The sequence below is a fragment of the Anolis sagrei genome, chromosome 6 (assembly GCF_037176765.1).
Source record: "Anolis sagrei isolate rAnoSag1 chromosome 6, rAnoSag1.mat, whole genome shotgun sequence".
Taxonomy (NCBI): domain Eukaryota; kingdom Metazoa; phylum Chordata; class Lepidosauria; order Squamata; family Dactyloidae; genus Anolis; species Anolis sagrei.
This window is the reverse complement of record NC_090026.1, coordinates 98,283,346-98,303,784: the sequence shown is the minus strand read 5'-3', so window position 1 is coordinate 98,303,784 and position 20,439 is coordinate 98,283,346. Positions and strand designations below refer to the sequence as shown.

Sequence of the window (20,439 nt, the reverse complement as noted above, 5' to 3'; positions counted from 1 at the left end):
AGTAATATGCTTTTCCAAGATTTTTCCCATTGTTTGTGTGGAACACCTACACAGTGCACTAATGTGTCACAACATACACTTTGGAAAGCTCTGTCATAAAAGGTGTTTGGGAGCAAAATATGTTTATTTTATGGAGTGGAGGGTCTCCTGAGCTGCAACACAACCCATAGCTGCCCACTCTTGGAAACAGTTCCTGTAGCTTCAAAGGTCGTGAGGAGGGAGGGTTCAAGTGTTGTAATAAGCAACACCTGTTTCAATGACCTTTTCTGCACAACCATTTAAAAATACAGAACCAGTCTTCAGTTTTTATTCTGGTAACCCTAGTTGTAAGTGACTAGAATTTAATATAAGTTTAATTTATCTGGGCAGCAACTGATGTAACCCTTTAATATGCGGCACTTCAAATGCAGGTGAAACAGAATGACCTTGGATCTATAATAGTGAAAGCTCTTTCATTCCTTTGAGAAAATGTCCTTCCCATTGTAACCACTGAGATATTCAACATTTCCAGCGCTGTTGAGAACATCTGCCCATGTTTTAAGTCTCATGCAAACAAATAGTAATATATATATTAGGAACCAAATATAAAACTGTCACAGGTTGATGTTCACTATCTTTTAGTACCAGTCTCATTGTTTTGATAGCTTTAAGTAGTCTTGTGGAAAGCTCTCTTTAGATGCATCATTACTTGAAAAGCATATCACCTCAATCTAAATCTGAAATCAGTGTCTATTTTGTAGCATAAATTGATGTTGTAATGTTTTCCTTTACTTAGAAATATACAATTTTTATGAGATGTTATGTATCACAGAAAGACAATGGGTCATTAAAATGTTTAACAGCATACTACAGAGACAGTCAATACAGCATGAGCAATTCTTTGTTTTGTTCAAACTATGAACTCTTCCAATGGCTCATGAATAATTACTCTCCCCAAAGAGGAAGGGAGCCAAATGAGGTAATGCATAGAATATTTTTAGACCAATTTCTGTTTGGACAAAAAATAATCAAGAGTCTGAGCAAAAAGAACTCTCTGTCAAAAATAAATAGTTCATTCCCCACATGTCTCTAATTTTATAATTTAGATTATATAGACATTTCCAAGAAAATCTTTATTCTAGCACTCAGGATTAATAATACTCCTACTTGTACAAATCCTTTGTCTAATTATGACATTGCCATGATGATCCAGATGAATTTCATCAATAAAGAAGGAAAGCTAGCTACTGGCTCAAACTCAAATCCAAGACTTTCAATTGTACCATTCTGCAAAAACAATGCATACTCATTTCTAAAATCTTATTTAGTTCAGTTTGAAGCAGACAAACTGTACACGGCATTGCAACTCAAGATATGTAACCATGTTTCTGAAGTTTTCCTCCTGTAAGTGGCTCTCAATATCTCTTTACCTTCTGATTGTAAATCTGTATTTGGGAAGTTCCGTACAAATGGTAATGTTCAAATAAAGCCACAATCATGAAAGATGGCTTGCAACTCATTGTCACAAATATCCAACCCTTCTGTTACAACTGCCTAGCAGATTGCAAGCATTACTTTGATCATCTACATGTACGCAGCAGATGGAGCATAAATCCTTTTCTTGTGTTGGCTGTAACTGAAACGCTGTTACAATAAATTATAAGGAAAGACTTTATTTCTTCTGAGGTCACTGCACTATGTATCAGGGCTGAACTGATGGAGCAGCACTAATGCTTACTGCCACGTGTCACTCCATGGAGACCTAGAAGAGATTCTCAGATACATATTTTGATACTACTCTTTGATTGTCTGAGGCCACAGGCAGTATTGTTTTGGAATATGGATATGTCCAATTACTTTAGAGAAGGGTTGGGGGTTTGCCTTGGGGACATCCAACGGCCACACCTACTACAAAATTAACTTTTCTTACTTTTTTAAATAAAATAAATAAATCTGGATTTGACCAGACCTTCTCTTCAGCCTTGTGCTTTGTTTTAAAAGAAAATGTCTTCTTCTTATGGCTCTTAGAAGGAGCAATTTCCTATTCTCAGCTCAAGAATAATATCCATCAGAACTGGAGTATAAAAGTGTAGATGTATAGCAAATCCACAAATATAAGCAACACAAAAAAACTCAGGAGAAAGCTTTTCTGTATCATTTTTGAGACATATTGCTTATATTTCTTATTCAATTTGGGGTGAGAGTTTTGGTTTGTTAGAGCTCAATTCTACACCCACTTACCCTGTGTTTAAGATTCCATTGACCTTGGATGGATCTAAGAGATAAGTCTTAGAATTCACTGTCAGGATTCTACCCCTTCTATGGGATGGGATCAGTCAGATTCAGAGTAGACTCAGGGAAATAAATAGAACTTCAATAGCTTATGATCATCTGTTTCCAATCCTATCAGTAAAATTTCACTACTAGCACTAAGCAACAGCACCAGCACCAAACTAAGGATTTCTCTTGTCATCTTCCAGCCCTTACCAATAAGAAAGCGCTTTCTTGTCCTGACTGCTCCACAGTCTCCATTGCAAGAAGAGAACTTTGACCAGCTTGTGAACTGACAGTCATCCTGGCAAGGGATTTGACATTGCTGTGTTAAAGGAGGTAAGGAGCCTGCGTACTTAAGGCATTCACCAATATCAGCTGGGCCACCATCTTGTTTTCGACAAGTAATAGCTGGAAGCAGAAAAACAGAAGAAATTATAACCAGTTAGTAGGTCTTCTGGTACACTTGCTACCCGTATTTGATTTAGCACACCAGGTAGTATGTTGAATAATACAGCTCCCCTGAGGAGCCCTGGCATCATAGATTTGTTTTCAAATGTGAGAAAATACAAAACACTGCACATCTCCCACATAATTGCAGTCAGCAATTCATGCAATCAGAATAGTATAGAAATACAATGCAAACCATTACACAAAAGATGGAATAATACCATCTATTATTAAATCCCATCTTCCTATATAATTTAACACCCTTGTATAGCTAAACCTATAAATAATAGGTTTACTGAGATTTGAATCGATCTGCCCTAGTGCTAAATACACCATAATTATGTTCATGCACTCTGAAAATAAGCAAAATTTTCTCTTGAGAAGTATTTTTCCTTCCTACGAAAGCAGGAAGCTAGAATACTAGATACTGGAAATTCTCTGTAGACTTAATACTACCTTAAACCTTCACAGGGCAGAAAAGGTCTTTCCAAAAACAACAACATAAAGGAACTTACAACCAGAAAGAGAAATAAATACCTGTAGAGCTACAAGTTAGGCTCTTAGTGGAGAGAGTCTATTGTCTCCCGAGATTTACAGTTCATTTACTATCAAAAGATAATTTCACATGGCAGGCTATATCAGAATCTCTCCTAGCAGGGCAAACCTTATCATAAGATAGTATGAGGCAGCCGCCTCAGAGAACAGAGCTGGACTGCCATGGAAGGGCAGCAAATTGTTATTTAATTGATTTAATTGGTTGTTTTACTGCCTAACAGAGCAAGAGGAGTTTGACAAACTTTTTGCCATGGGTGTCAGCATAACTTGGCTTCTTTGGGTATTATGAACTTTGAAGCAAGGTATGTATATGCATACAATTTGTAGTCATGCCTCAAGCAGAAAAATGTAATGGATCCCAATCTTCTGGAAAAGCAGGATATAAACAACAATGGTGAGAGAAAGAAAAGGAGAAGAGGGAGGGGAAAGAAGAGGAGGAGAAAGAGGAGAAGAGGAGAAAAGCAGAGGAGGAGGAGATTTTCTTGACACATCTGTGTTGTTGCCACCTGTGTGAATGTATGTGTGTATAAGTATGAAAGACGTATAAGAGAGAGAGAGAGAGAGAGAGATCTGTCATTTACATGTGTTACTTATATGAAAGTGTTGCATATTTGTATATGAGGGAGAGGAGTGATAACTTTGTAAATATACGCTATGAAGCACTGGAAGGAGGAGTGAAAGGATACTGTATATGTCTGTGAAATTGAATTAATGTATGGGGGAGAGAAAAAAAGGATGAGTAAAAAAAATGTAGAGGTGAAGATGATTTTAACCGAGTGACTTTGGTGTCACACATTACTGTCATGCAGCATTGGCAAATTACTACTAAAGAAATGCAGTCCTTAAGGAACTGCCTAGCTCCTGCTCCAAGTGGCTGAAGATTTTTGTTATATGGTGCTACATCCATGCTATATACCTCCAAAGATGTGACATGAGTATTTCTAAATGACAAAATGACATATATAAAATGGCCTGATATAGCAACATAACCAAGACAACAACTCAATAAAAGTGAAACACAAATATTTAAGGCTTTTTAGTGGCACACAGAGGACCTTTCATTAACCAATACAAATCGAGAGTCACATATGGTACTTGCTCTTTCTACATTTATAACTGATATATACAGTTTTGCCTCCAAGGCACAAATCTATAACAGTAAGTTATAAGAATAACAAAGCCTATAAGACTATGATCTTTATTCAGGAATATGTCAGCTGTCCAATAAGCAATTATTATTAGAAATAGAGAAAGGCGTGGAATGGTTGTTATATAGTAAGAGGAGGGAGAGAGATATCGTCCCACTGATAATTCTTGACTTTCTCAGCTTTTCCCACTATATTCAATGCTGAGAAATAGTGGGAGCTGCCATCCAGCAATACTTGAAGTACCATCTATTCATTAGATAGATACAACAAGCAGCAACAATCAAGTTTGTAATTTTTAAAAAATTGACAGTCGCCGCTAGCAAAATATATATATAACTCGACATAAAATCAAACAGTAAAAATTGTATGCCCAATTAAACATGATTTTTCAAAAACCAATAGTCCTAAAATAATTTATCTACCATGACCAAGATCCTATTCACTGCCAGTGTAACAGAATAGCCTCTCGATGTTGTTATACCAATTGCTCAGTACATACTACTTGTTTTGGAAATACAGGCACTGCTCTGCTCTCTTGTGTGTTTTTAAGGTTTCAAATTAATATTCTAATTGAAATGGCTGTTTAATGCTTTATAAAATTTTGTACTATGTATTTTTACTACTGCATTTTAACTTAGATTGTAGAATTAAAAAGGAACAGAATCACAGAGTTTGAAGAGATTGCAAAGGCCATCTTATCCAATCTCCTGCTATGCAGGAACACACAATCCAATCACTTCCCATCCTCTGTAACCCACTTTGGGTCCCATATACAAATAAAATTCAAAAACAACTAGTATCATAAAGTCTACTTGGTGTGTTAGTACCATAGCAGTCTGGATCACAATGAATTTCCAGTGATATCAAAATGTCTATCAATGATAAAATACTAATTATAAACAGAAGTCCACTAAAATAATCTTTGTGTGGAGAAGAGAATTTTGATGACAGACATTACTGCGGAAGAAGAGATGGAATAGTTAACACTTCCCCATACGAATCCTAAATATAATTAAGAGTTATGTTCTTTCAGCCAAACCCACAGTACTTTTTTATATGTGCAAGCGGCATCCAGGGCCACCCCAGAGCACCTTATCGCACATTGCCAGACTAATAATTAAGAACATCCACTTACATCAAATTGATTACAGGCATTAGCAATGAGGATAAGAAATGTGATTATTCTGGATAAAGCACAAATAATTCTGAAACACTTTCAATAAAACACAAAGACACAGTTGCCAGTATAATCAAATTTAGTGTGGGGCTCTGTTCACTTAACACATGCTTCCCTTATTTAACATTTAGGGTCTCCCAGAAGAGTGATATGAAATAAAATGCACTTCAGATTTTGTAGACAAAATGATCTAATTAGTGCTGATTGCATTTTTTCTGAACTATACCACGAGAGGCCATAACTGATAAATGATTATTGTGGGGATAATTTGGTACAAAGTCCATTCTGTATATGCAAATTAGTGCCATTCGGGTGCATTTAAATATATATATCCTTAGCGCAAACACTGCCAAATTACATCACCTCTAAAAGAAGGATATCTCCAATTTACAGTGAACTCACAGAATTAAATGGCATGAAGTCTCTGAGATGAGACATGCTACTTGGCTTTAATCATATTTAAGTAACCTCATTCATTATCATTGTCAGTTTCTCTTATGCTCAAAGACAAAGAACACAACCCCCTATCCATTGGAGATACATTTCTGGACTTCGCATGGATATGTGAAACTGTAAGGAACAGCACATTCTATTATTTTCAATTAGGAAGAATTACGGAAGTACTGAGAAGAAGGTGAGACTGGCATAGATAAATAAGTGAAATCATGGATACGTGAAAATAAATAAATAAGTTAAATCATGGATACATGAAACCATGTATATTGGTATCATACTATATCTTCCCTAAATTCCATGACTTCCTTTTAAGGCACTGATCTCCTTTTGAAAAACTATTAATCATGTGGAGGACTGAATGGTGAAATATTACACGTGGCAATCTCTTGTATCAAAAGGTAATCAAAGAACCACCCTGTGGACCAGACCAAAGGCTTTTCTAAACCAGCATTCTCTTCCTATTGAATTCAATGGGATGTCTATAGGCAGCCCACAAAAACACATGAGACATGTAATAGAATATTCTTACTAGTGCTGCACAAAATCTATTGAGATCTGAAAACCCTGATGAATAAGATCATGACAGATCAGAACATCCCGGAGACGTGGAAAAAGGCAAATATAACACTCATACATAAAGAAAATACAGATGAAACAAATATTAAAAATTATAGACCCATATCGCTTCTTAATTTGGATTATAAAATTTTTACATACATATTAGGGGAAAGACTCAAAACCTTCTTGGTGAATTGGATAGATGAAGATCAAGTCGGTTTTTTACCAGAACGATACATAAAAGAAAACATAAGAAATATATTGAACGTAATTGAATACTACGAGACGCATCACGAAAAAGAATTAGCTCTAATGACAATTGATGCCGAGAAGGCTTTTGATAATTTAAATTGGAACTTTTTTAAAACTATATTCAAAGAACTAGATATTGGCTATAATTTTCAAAATGCAATTAATGCAATATATAACGAGCAAAAGGCGACAATCTGGGTGAATGGAATACCATCTAAAGAAATAACAATTAAGAGAGGCACGAGACAGGGGTGTCCCCTATCACCCCTTATCTTCATTATGTCATTGGAAATATTATTGAGAAACATTAAAGGAAATGAAAATCTCCAGGGACTGAATATTGGTAGACAAAAATATAAATACAGGGCATATGCGGACGACTTGATCTGCATAATGGAAGAGCCAAAAGAAAACATACTAAATTGGCTGAAGGTTATTGAAGAATTTGGAAGGGTGGCAGGTTTTAAAATGAACAAGGGAAAGACAAAGATACTAACAAAAAATATGTCTAAGGAAAAGCAAAAGATATTGGAGGATTTGTCAGGAGTTCAAACCTGCACAAAAATGAAATACCTAGGAATTTGGATAACGGCTAAAAACTCCCAACTTCTAAAAAATAACTATGAAGCTAAATGGTCCGAAATAAAGAAAGATTTGAATAATTGGAAACACTTAAATTTATCAATTTTGGGGAAAATTGCAACAATAAAAATGAATGTCCTGCCAAAAATGCTATACCTCTTCCAGAATATACCCATAATTAGAAATAATAAACTATTGGATAATTGGAAAAAAGAGATCTCAAAATTCATATGGAATGGGAAGAAACCTAGGATCAAATACACAAACATGATTGATCAAAGGAATAGAGGAGGAATGGGCTTACCTGATTTAAAATTATATTATGAAGCTAGTGGACTCTCATGGGTAAAAGAATGGATTTCATTGAAGAAGGAAAGAATTTTAACAATAGAAGGATTTGACCTCAGATTTGGGTGGCATTCATATTTATGGTATAACCAAACATCAAAAGAAAAAAACTTTAATAATCATTTCATCAGAGCCGCGCTAATAAAAATTTGGAATAAATACAAAACTAGAATGTACTCTAAAACTCCATTATGGGCATCACCATTAGAAGCGAAACAAAGAAGATTGCTGGGATGGACCAATTGGCCAACATACAAAGATGTTCTAAAGAAAGAAAACAATGAACTACAACTAAAGATGAGAGAGGAGATAAATGTTAAGTCTACAAGCGTATCATGGTTTCAATATTTACAACTTAAAGAATATTACAATCTAGACAAAAAAATAGGCTTTATGATAAAGGAAGATATCTGGGACCAAATTTTAAGAAAAAAGAAGAAAAATATAACAATAATATATGACAAATTATTAGAATGGGCAACCGAAAGAGAAACTATAAAAGAATGCATGATTAAATGGGCTAAAAATATAGGAAGACAAATTCAATACAAAGAATGGGAAGAAATTTGGAAAAAAAAGATCAAATATACCTATTCGATTGACATGCAAGAGAATTGGCTAAAGATGTTTAATAGGTGGTACATGACCCCACAAAAATTAGGTTTGATGTATAATACGGTAAGAAATAAGTGTTGGAAATGTGAACTCCACACCGGAACGTTCTACCACGCCTGGTGGACATGCCCTATGATCAGCAAATACTGGAAAATGATAAATCAAGAATGCGAAAAGATCTTAAAAACAAAGATATACATGAAGCCGGAATATTTCCTACTGGGAATAACAGACGAGGAATTGGAACTAGACCAAAATAAGGACATTCTATTTAACTATTGTGTTACAGCTGCAAGAATAGTTCTGGCAAAAAAATGGAAACAGAAGGAAATGGCCACAAAAGAGGAATGGATAAGCAAGATGAATGAAATCAAAGATATGGACAAATTGACGTTCGCAATAAAAGATCCATATGGAAAACCAATGAGAAGAACAGATTGGAAGCCATATGAGGAATACCTAATAGAAGAGCAAGAAAAGAAAGATACAAAAAAGGAGGAAGAATGAACTCGACAGAAAAAGGAAGAAAACAAGAAAAGGGAATCCGAAGAGAAGGAGATTATGGAAGTCAAAAGACCCCCTCACCCCCCCCCTACCTCCATACCTCCCCCCATCCCCTTCCCTCCCTTGATATCCTCCATACTTTCCGCCCCCTCTTTCCCCAACCCAACCTCTCACTCCTTGATCTAACCCAATCTACCCCACTAACACTCCTAGACATACCTAATCCCGCCCTTTCCCTCCTTTTTCTCCCCTTTTTACCTATATATTTGTATGAATACACTTTAATAAAAATTTATATATATAAAAAAAAATCTATTGAGAGCCATACTGTCTATGATACTAAAAGCAGGAGAGCCTGGAAAAGCACCAAACATTGATGTTCTTAACTTTATGTTTAAATAGGGCATCTGTATCCAAAGTGAAGTACACAAAAAGCTTTTGTTTGATTTGTTTAATGGATTCTTCCTCCTTTCATAGCTTCATATGTTACTTCCAAATGCTATTCTACAGGTTCCCCTGTAGAACAGTATATTCTACTATTTCCCTAAAGCTACTATTCTAGCAACAGTTTACATGAAACTTGAGAGTTAATATGTTAGACATTATTCTCAAATGGAGAGCCTATCCAGACGTTCTTCTACAAGCTGAGAAATCCCACACTGTTAAGGAATTATAGGAACACGTGTTACTTGATTTGTATATATCTTCATTTGACTTCTTTACAAACTTAAGATGATATGGAGTCATTTCCCCATATGTAAAATTCTCTAAAAACAGGCAAGCAATATGGTTCCAACACAGCTGTTCTGCCCTGCCATGCAGGTTTCCAGTAAACTAAACCCTCTTGATGTTTAAAGATGAGAGGTAGGCAGATATGTGCTACTTTCCCAAGGCTACTATGTACTACATTTGCACTATTATGAGAGAGAGAGAGTGAAAGAAACCTTTTAATTCAAGTGGAGTGACCTTTGCGTTCAAGTCCCTTTTGCATGGTTACATAAGATATCAGCAGAGGAACTGAGCCTGGTACAGTTGTCAATCTCTACCCCAGAGAGGTTCCTGACCAAAAATAGCAAGGATTTTGTAGGTCAGGCATGAAATACTGTGGAATGGCTTTGTCAAGGGAAAACTAGACATGCACAGCACGATACTGGACTTTATTTCAACCAAGTCATTTCAGACCATTTTTATAAGATCACTAGATATGACCCATTTTATAGTTTTCTGCAAATAGCTTTAGGGATATGAGATTTGGAAGACCCGAGCTAAGCCATTTGAACAAAGTTGAAATCCATGGAGATGCTCACACAACCGAATTTTCAATTCCTATTTGTGACCTGCATTTCTTAGGGTCTTCTTGAGCATTCATTGCAAAGGATGTTTTTATTGTTGTTTAATCCTATATTCCTGATTACCAATGAACAGTTTTTCCCATGGTGCGGTGCCAGTTTTTCTCACTTGCACTGAATAAAAATTGTTTGATTTTACTGTCTGGACATACAATTATATAAACAAGGAACTGGGAATAGGAGAGGAAAACACTGAAAAGAAAAACATTCTTGACAAAACTAAAAGGAAATTTGCCTCAGTCTACAATTGTGACATATTAACTTACACTGATATGATTTGAAATAAAGGCTCAATTATCCAGGACAGCTAGAATCAGAGCTGTCTTGGAGGATGAATCACTTTGCTAATTTTCTGATTCATGCTGGCACTTTTGCAGTCACACAAGCACAGTGTGATAAAAAAAGCTGGAAAATGCAAACTTATTAGTCTTTAATTGTAAAAGAAAGGCACGAGTTTGTTCTCATTATGTCTGCAAATGCACAAGGGCAATGTCTTATACATGTTTTTTAATTCTTCGTTTTCAATTTTACTCACTTTCTACCTAGGCCAAAATAAACAGCACCATGGCTAAATATGAAAGACAGGCTAGAATTCTCTTGGGGACATAAGTATGTGTAAATCATGTTATCCGTGTAGGGCCAAGAAATCGCCATTCTGGAATTGATGTATTCGTCTGATAACAGTGGAAGTAGACTTACACAGACAGCATGCCCACCTGTGCCTTTTTTGCACTTTATGCTGTAGTTATGAACCCTATACTTTATATTGTCATTGATCATTATGGGTGTGTGCCTATACCTTTCACTGTTGTTGCAAATTTCAGCTGTGAACCATGCTATTGACATATTATACAATGTTGGAATGGAGCTTGCATACTGCTGCTGTGGTACATACTCACATGAAGGTATTTATACTATGCAAAAAGAATGGAGCTTGCATACTGCTGATGTGGTACATACTCACATGGAGGTATTTATACTATGCAAAAAAGAGGTTGGATGAGACTACAGTATGTCAACCATTTCCATCAAATTTCATCACTGACATCATTAGTATTGTGATGTTAATCAGACTTAATGTCAGCAACAAGTATAGCTGGGAAAATGTTAGTGTCCTCCAGGGTTAACAGTGGCACCTTCTTGTTCTTTTAATTCATTGGTTTGCATTTCAGGGTCCAGAAATCTGAAAACTGGATTGCAACTTCATTTACTCAGAAAGTAAACATGTGGAAAACACAGGACTCAAAGGCATTATGACATGGTTGAACTTAACAATTTTTGAAGTACTTCACTTGGAGATGATTGTCTACTGGTTAGTACTACAATGAGCATAAGTGCCATGTCACAAGACACTGGCAGTTTCCCGTCTGGTGGAATCTCCTTCTCTTGAGCTTTTTAAGCAGAGGCTCAATGGTCATCTGTTGGGGGTTGGATTGGATGGCCCTTGTGGTCTCACCCAACTCTATGATTTTGTGACATCAGATGGTGCTGGGTGCCCCCTCTCTTAAATTTAGTGGTGATATAATGTCAGCATGTGGGACAACAGTGGTTCAGAAAGGACATTTCAAGAATAAAGTAGACATCTCTGAACTGTGGAAGTTATGAACTTTCCAACTCAACTTCATCATACAAGTCCTGTCAAGGATCAAAAATTTACAACAGAAGTTAGCCTCAAATAAATCTAGTGAAGTTTTTATATTATACATGTTAGATTTCACCTACCAATAATAAACTGTTTAACTGCCCCAGTGAGAACTGTTCAATAGGACTATAAAAATCTTGCTGTTACACAAAAGGTAAAAATGTAACTTGGAAAGAAAATGTTATATGACTAGCTTCAGTTCTATAAATAAAAGGCCACCTAAAGTATCCTTGTAACTAGACTGCTTTGTATTAGCACCTTCTTTGTGATAATGCAGTGAAACTGTAGCCCTTACAACTGAGGCAAGGAAATGTTCATGACACTATGAAAAAACACAAGGTCTCCCTATGGTGAGAACAGTGAAACTGACTGTTAGTATAAATCATAGTTAAATTAATTCTAACCTCTTGCTTGAAGACCAGGACCACATGTTTCCTGAGCACCTGGACTGTCTTGACGAACATACCATGGTACAAGTTGACACCTGCGCCATTTGTGTGTCTTCCATCTGTAGGAAAAAAATACTACATGAAAACAAGCCAGAGCATTTCAAAAAGCTTATGCTAAGCAAGTGTGCAAATATAACAATACTGAGACTATTATGTACTTTTAAATATATTGTTTCACTTGCTGTTCCCTTGCTTCATTCTAAACCTATTACTCATTTACATAAAGTTAAAGGAAAGATCTAGATATTTTGACTGCTGTTAACATTTTTTTTTTCAGGATATGGTGTCTTATCTCAATTTTTAGTGACACCTATTGCAGGATTTCCATTTTCAATATTTGCAATTCTTCATGTGTCAAAAGCATTCAGGATTTAAATGATGTATCCTAAACTAAGAAGTATGCCCAGTTGCCTTTTGTACAATGCATGCAGTGGGCCCTTAGTAGCCCCTGAAGTCTGGTTCCAGTACACCCTAAGGCAGTGTTTCTCAACCTTCCTAATGCCGTTGCCCCTAACCATAAAATTATTTTAGTTGCTACTTCATAACTGTAATTTTGCTACTGTTATGAACTGTAATGTAAATATCTGATATGCAGGATATATTTTCATTCACTGGACCAAATTTGGCACAAATACCTGATACGCCCAAATTTGAATACTGGTGGGGTTGGGGGGAGGATTGATTTTGTCATTTGGTAGTTGTAGTTGCTGGGATTTATAGTTAACCTACAAGCAAAGAGCATTCTGAACTCCACCAACGATGGAATTGAACCAAACTTTGCACATAGAAATCCTACAACCAACAGAAAATACTAGGTTTGGTATTTTGGAGTTTTGGAGTTGTAGTTCACTTACATCCAGAGAGCACAGTGGACTCAAACAATAATAGATCTGGACCAAAACTTGGCACAGTGAAGGGGCCCGCTGGCACGAAGCTCTCTCAAACCTCACACTCTCTCCCTCACCCACACATGAACACCAAGCTGCCTGCCATGCGCCAAGCAAGCCTGCTCTCCCTTCCTCACTTGGAGTGTCAGAAACACCCCTCTCCTTGGCAGAGAGGCCAGCCAATCACAGCAGGAGGAGGGCTTTTGATGGGAGGATTTGCCATCTGTGTCCAAAAAGGAAGAGAAGGACAGAGATCTTCAGCCTTCTCTGCCAAGGGGTTAAAAATATATGTTTTCTGATGGTCTTTGGTGACCCTCTGAAACCCCTCATGACCGCCCCCCCCCCAGGGGTCCCAATCTCCAGGTTGAGAAATTCTATGAAAGCATGAAGCATAATTTGAAGACCCTATTTGTCATTGAGGTATCACCACCCTCTTGGAGGGCAGAGGTTAATTTCCTGTATATGATACAGGCATCATTTTTAAAGTAAGATTGGGCATTCAGCCCACTTAGCTTCTGTGAATGGAACAGAGGGGACAACATCTTGACTTTTGTCTTGGACAACAATGGCATATTTGCTGTACCTTTTCAAACTGCAGGGGAAGATGGATACTTGTACTTTCTTTCACTAAAGAAGTGTAATTTCCTTTCCAATATCTTGCTTTCATTGTGCAAGGACCTTTCTTCCATGGAAAGTGTGTTCAGTTTGGAGACTAAAATGATACAGCTCAGAAGTGGGAATTAATTGGCTTTAAAGAAGTTATTGAACTCCAAATTGGTTGTGTTCACTAGGGCTGCTCAGAGTCACAATCCAACAACCTCTGGAATGTTGAATAATTCCCAACCAATATAAATAAAGCACAGGATTATCATCTTACTAAGAATTAGAACCTGGGACTGCCTTTCATGAAAGACTATACGTAGATTCTGTCATTGCTAGACTACTATAATTTTCCTTGCCTTTTGTTGTGTTTCATTTTCTTTTCTTCTTTATATGGTTTTTAATGAAACAAAAATAAACATGCAAAAAATTTTAAGAACCTGGAGCTGTACTTTAACCTACAGTTGCTATGGAATAATTTCCAAGCATAGTCAATGACAGGTGATGATAGGAGTTGTAGAGTATTTGGGGATCCATATTAGGAAAGTCTATTTACATGCAAACAGATCCACAGCTATCACTTATAATTACCAAGAAGAGTGCATTTTGGAATTTTAACCTCCAATTGTGTAACACAAAATTTAACATTAACATCAGATAATTATTTGCATGTATCCTACCATCATTATTTTTATATTTGTTCTTGTGAAAGTGCCCTTCTATCATGCTTCCTTGTGGTGGCAACTATAAGGATGGCTACATGTTCTTGTGCAAGTCTGCATTTCAATATACATAATGCAGGTCAAGCAAAAATAATAACAGCAAAAACAATAATAATGAAATTCTGGATACAGAGATAGTGCGGGAGCTACATTTGAATTAGACAAATAAATGCTTACAGAATTATTCAGACACCTATCCCATTCAATTATTTATTGCTTTGTGTGCATGTATTGAAATACCTATGGGCAGCTCTCATAAATAAACATTTCTTGCAAAAGGCTACTCAAAACTATATGCTCTGTTTCGCTCAAAGTTTTAACAAAACAAAACAAAATACTGTGTGAGATTATTTCACCTAGTTTCTATTTTGTGACATAATTCAGCATTTCTAATACTGCCAGTGTTTTTTCACATTCAATTTAGAGAATAATACATGGAACTCTCCACAATGAAATACCTATATAGTCTGATTATTATCCTCTGTTGTGTTCTGTCAGTCATCCCTACAGACCTAGATTGTTTGTGTGAAATTACTGTAGGCATGGCCACTATAATTCAATTGCTTTTGCTGCAACACTGAAACTCTAGTGCACTCTATGGCTATACTATCTTCTTAGCAAATTATAAATATGACTTGCTTGGCGCAAATCTGTTTCTGCACTGTATAAAAAGAAATTAGAAATTAATTCCTTCCCCCTCTCTCTCGAAATTAGTATCAACAAGTCACATTTCAACCATAACTTAACAAAGGTTAACTTAATTCTTCTAGTGGTCTACTGTTTTAACTACTTTATCTATAGTAGTTTGGTCTCACTGAATGGTAGTAGAGTATGGTGTTCAACTTACGGCTTAAGTGTGCCTCATACTCTGGGTGCTGAAGGAACCAAACAAGTAGGAGAAGAGTGTGAGTGTACCTAAGCTGTAGAATTAATGCAGTCTGACATCACTTTAACGGCCATAGCTCAATGCGATAGAATCATGGGAGTTGTAATTTTACGAATTCTTCAGACTTCTCTGCCAAAGAGTTCTGCTGCATCACCAAACTACAAATCACAGCATTCCATAGCACTGAATCATGGCACTCAGCATGGTATTAAATTCTATTAATTCTACAGTGTAGAGGCACCCTATGTTTTCAACTGCAGGTCAAAAACTTAGAACATTGACATGTTCTGTTTATCAGTAAATAAAAGCTATTTTGTTGCTTTTGAGAAACAGGAAAGAACCAGCTAATGCTTAAAAATTCAACAATACTAGTAAATAATGACTTGACTATCTGAAGGCATGGAACTATAACTCCAACTAGCTATTTCTTTTTAACTCTCAAGAGAGAAGCACTATAGTCATACTTTGATGTGTCAAATCCATTCTTCATGCAAGTAAAGAGTGTTCTAGTTAGCAATGTTAGATCTTTAACACTTGGTCTTCCAACTCTGACAATATCAATACATGACAAACAAATGAAGAAAAACCACCTTGATTGTTTTCAATTAACTCTAATAACTCACATTCAAAACTACACACATGTTAAACAGAGATACAGATAGCTCATCATGACACAGATATTTTGGGATGCTTTCCTCTAACCAAGCAAAAATGTACAGAAAGCCATCCAAATAGTTTGGGCACCTGGAGTACAAAAAACACCTATAGCATCTCTTCCCTGGCAATATAAATGTAGAAAGAAATTAAATGGACATCTAAGCACTCTTTTATGACTTCCAATATCTGCTCCCTGAGGTGCCTGTCCCATTAAGCCTAATAGTAGAGCCAACTAAGATCATCACTAAATATTTATTCCTATCCACATCAGTAGCTTACTTAACCAGTTCCCTCGATAGTTAAATACTTCCCTTATGCCTAGTTTCTACAGTTAACATAATGGAAACTGAACTGCTACCTCTTCTATTTGACATATCTGCACCTAATAAAATAAAGAAATTTACAGGAAGAAGGAAATACTCTTTACTGATTCCACCCAACACTCAGACTGCCAATTCTCTCTCTTAAATGCACACACATCTTTTTGGCAGCCCCAAGCCCTACAATTACATCAATTAACTATGCTGCAATTTCTTAATGGATTTTAAGTGATATGTCACTGACAGAGGATCAAGAAAACATGTTATCTGAATAACCTTTATCTGTATTGTAAAGGTAAGATAATGAAGAGGGTCCCTTTTCTGAGAGATATTGATTTAATATGAGAAATAATTTTCTCAACTGGAGCTTTATTTAAGTGGAATGAAAATCCTGCCAGCTAGCAATCAACTTGGTTCTTTCACAGCACATCTGAAAGTGATTTGTACTCATCCCAATCTATCTAGCACGTCTTGGCAAGGAACTTCAAAACTGGTCGCTTTTTTGTGGCTATGATGCCTGAAAAGATTCTGAAGTCAAAACCCAAAATTTCATCAAATCTGCTCTTCCAGAAGAGTGAAGTGCTTCTAAACTTCCATCCCACAAATGTACATGCTGCCAGAAGCTACCAAACTGGTTGTGCATTGCAACATATTTGATCCTGGCAGATACATTTTAATTTCACCTGTCATAGGAACATAAGACATTGCCTTGTAATAATCCAGGCTATTAGTCCCTCAAACCCAGATTTGCACAGTCTGTCCCATTGGCTGTGGGTGGTCCCCAGTGCCCCTACCACTCCCTGGGTCAAAATTTGCTTTGCTTAGAAATGCCCAAAATGATCTCCAAGAGTTAGAAGGCATATCCACCATGTTTGGAGTACCCCTGGACCTCTCCCAGGGTTCAAAAGGAAAGACTCCAAACATGTGCCATGTACCATAGAAAGTGTATGTGTGGACAAAACCCTTAATTATTATGATCCATTTTTAGGAGCAGGTGCAGCCTTACAAATTTTCCTCAAAGACTAATGTGGCCCCTAGTCTTCCACAGGTGCCCACATTTATTTGAACCCACTGGTTTCCACGTTTACTTTCCTAAACTAAATTGCAGTCTTTTGTATTTCCTGATAATCTCAGGATAGGTTGAACCCTGCCCAGCTTCTAATATCATATGAAACTAGATGTGTTCAGCCCAATGTGTTATAGTTGGCACAGAATTTTGACCATGGGATGTTTTAGTATGGAGTCCTCTATCATTAACAATGTTAGGTGTGGCCAATGACAATTGTAGGCCACATCTCGAGTCAAAATTTTCTATGATAAGGGAATTGTAAGCTTTGAGTTCTGTAGCCCTTCTGCCAATTGAACTGTCATTACCATTACTAATATGATCACATCTGATCTTTTCCAAAACAAATCGAAGTATTTTATTTTCTGGTCTTCCCAAACCCAATCATTATCATCACATATTAAAATCCAGGATGATCCATGGATCAGGCTGTACTCTCTGGCACCTACTAATCTTATGATCTGAATTATATTAGCTGACACAATATGATGGATTCACAGATGCTTGGCATATGAGGTTAACCATGGCATTTGAAAGTGGTTGGAGCATGCTACCATCTCAACAAAGCCACCTTTGTATTGCTAAATTAAGATGACAAATTGCTTGTGAAACCCAGGCAATATCCCATTATGGAGAGAAGGAATTAATGTCAGAGCTCAGATAGCTCCTTGTGGCTCGGCTACTCTCTGCTACTCCATTGCTCTAAAGACAGCAACAGCCATCAAAATCTCCCATGCACTCCAACCGCAATAGTTCTTGAAAGTAGTTCTCCCACAATATATTAGTATTGATAGTAATAATGACAATGAAAGCTTTACAGGAGCTCTGTATGTTCTGCCATTATTTATATTATTATTATTATTATTACTACTAGTAGTGATAGTAGTAGTAATAGTGGTGGTAGTATTTATATTCTGCTATTTATCTCTCAAGAGAGACTCAAAGTGGCTTTTATATTTGCGAGGGGTGTGCAAAACTTCATTTTTAATTAGCAACCCATAGCAGGGCGGGACAAGCTGAGTGAGCTGGGAATGAGACTGAGAGAACACAGAATTTTGGGGAATATAGTTTGGGAAGGCAACAAGCCCTATTAGCAGAGAATTCAAAAGGCCCGGCCTAAACTACCTTTCCCAGAATTCTGCTCAGCATCAGAAAGCTCCAATTAGAATAGGGGAGCAATTTTTCTCTCATAGCAGCAGCCAGAGTTCCAATAAATTATTAAATCTGCAAAGAGGACAGGCTGATACTTCAATACAAGTTAAGTAAATCAGTCCTGGTCTGGGAAGAAATCCCTGAATGGAAGTTCTATTGGTTAATATGAAGAGACATTCAACGAAATAGCTGTTCTGGCTTTTAAAAAAAAAAGTTTTGTTGATTTTTTAAAAAATCCCCAAAAATCAGTAGATGTATGAAACTTGGGGGGAATGATCCCCTATTATCTTGTGTTATTGTATAGAAAATTCAAGGAGATAGCTCTTGTAGGGTTTTTTTTTAAAAAAAAAAGTTTGTAAAAACTTTGAAAATTCCCCAAAACTTCGTGGATGAGTGAAATGTCCTGAAACTTGATGGGCTAAGAGTTGTACACGTATTCTATAATTGTAACAAATTTCATGCCAATAGCTCTAACAATGCGGGGAAAAGGTGCCCCTGAAGTTTCCCCATTGGCACAATTAATTACTTAATTAAAAGTAACAAAAAAGCAGTTAATTTATTATAGCTTTGATACAGACCCTGTCTAGTTTTGGAAACACTTTAGAAATGACCCCCCCCCCCAACTCTCTAATGTAATATTTACATTACAAAGGGAGGGAATGTGATTGAGTAGCTCAGATTATCAAGGAGTAGCAACTCTGAGCCTTTAAATAACTTATTCAACAAACTTTTACAAAAATGTGGCAATTAGAACCCCAGCTGCCATTCCTTCCAACAGGCTGTGAGTAATCTGTGTGCACCGAGCATAATCAGTCCTTACCAGGACTTCTGAAAAAGGGTGTTCTTACCCCCTTAAACTTTTGCTTTATTTTGTTACTTATGTTTATTTTCATTTGCAAAAACTCCCCAAGAAAGATGACACTTCCTCTTTGGAGTATGGACTTTCTGGATACCTGTCAGTTGTGTTGGACTACAACACCTATCATCCTTAACAAGTGCAGCTATTGAGATGGGTGGAAACTGATTAAAAAATAAAGGTTAAACTGAGATTATATCCAGGAATTTTCAATTTCCATGCATGACATGAACAATGACCCTGCACCTATTAAAAAAAACTCTTGAGTGTTGGCAATTTCTATGAGCACATATGTAAAATAAGAACATATTTGTGATTATATTGTGAAGTGGTTTTACATGCCACTTGTCACTCATAATTGTGGCTACCACACAAGCATTTTACACTTAGGAGCAGAAGAGATCAATTACTTTATTCCCCAGAGCTAGTATGCCTTGGCATTACTTCCATACTGCCAAAGCACCTCCGGTCAAAGTATTGGCAGCTCTTAGATTATGTAATTATATGTGCCAGAGACCGCCATGATGTGCTTCTCAGAAGAGCCATGACAAGTGCTGATGACTGCTGGGCAGACCACAGGTTAATTTGATCCACGATGTCATCAAGATTGCCCCCAAACACATTCTCCAAGGAAGAAAGACAAGACATAAAATGACCACTCAATCCCTTCAAACGCCTCTAAATGAGCCTTTCTCCAAACAACACTCAAGGATCATCTACCCATGGAACACCCTGAAAATGTTGATGAACATTGTTATAAACTGAAGAACTCTATCATTACAGCCTGTGAAGAAACCATTGGATACCAAATTAAGTAACATCAAGACTGGAAAATGATAATGAGACCCAACAGTTAATCAATAAGAAAAGGAAAGCCTTCCAAATATGGCAAAGAGACACCAACTGTGCTGCTAAGAAAAAGATCTATAGTAGTGTAAAAGCTGATGTCCAAAGAAGG

At 36.7% G+C, this 20,439-nt stretch overlaps 1 protein-coding gene across 4 annotated transcripts in view; it reads right to left on the bottom strand.

Annotated features, from left to right (window-relative positions):
• THSD7A (thrombospondin type 1 domain containing 7A) overlaps positions 1-20,439 on the bottom strand; it is a 309,711-nt gene that overhangs the window by 52,467 nt on the left and 236,805 nt on the right. For all 4 annotated transcript variants that reach the window (XM_067470281.1, XM_060782181.2, XM_067470280.1 and 1 more), the window contains 2 exons: positions 12,291-12,394; positions 2,467-2,661 (listed from right to left, as the gene is read on the bottom strand). In XM_067470281.1, coding sequence (XP_067326382.1) covers positions 2,467-2,661; positions 12,291-12,394 — 299 coding nt within the window. The remainder of the gene's footprint in view (positions 1-2,466; positions 2,662-12,290; positions 12,395-20,439) is intronic.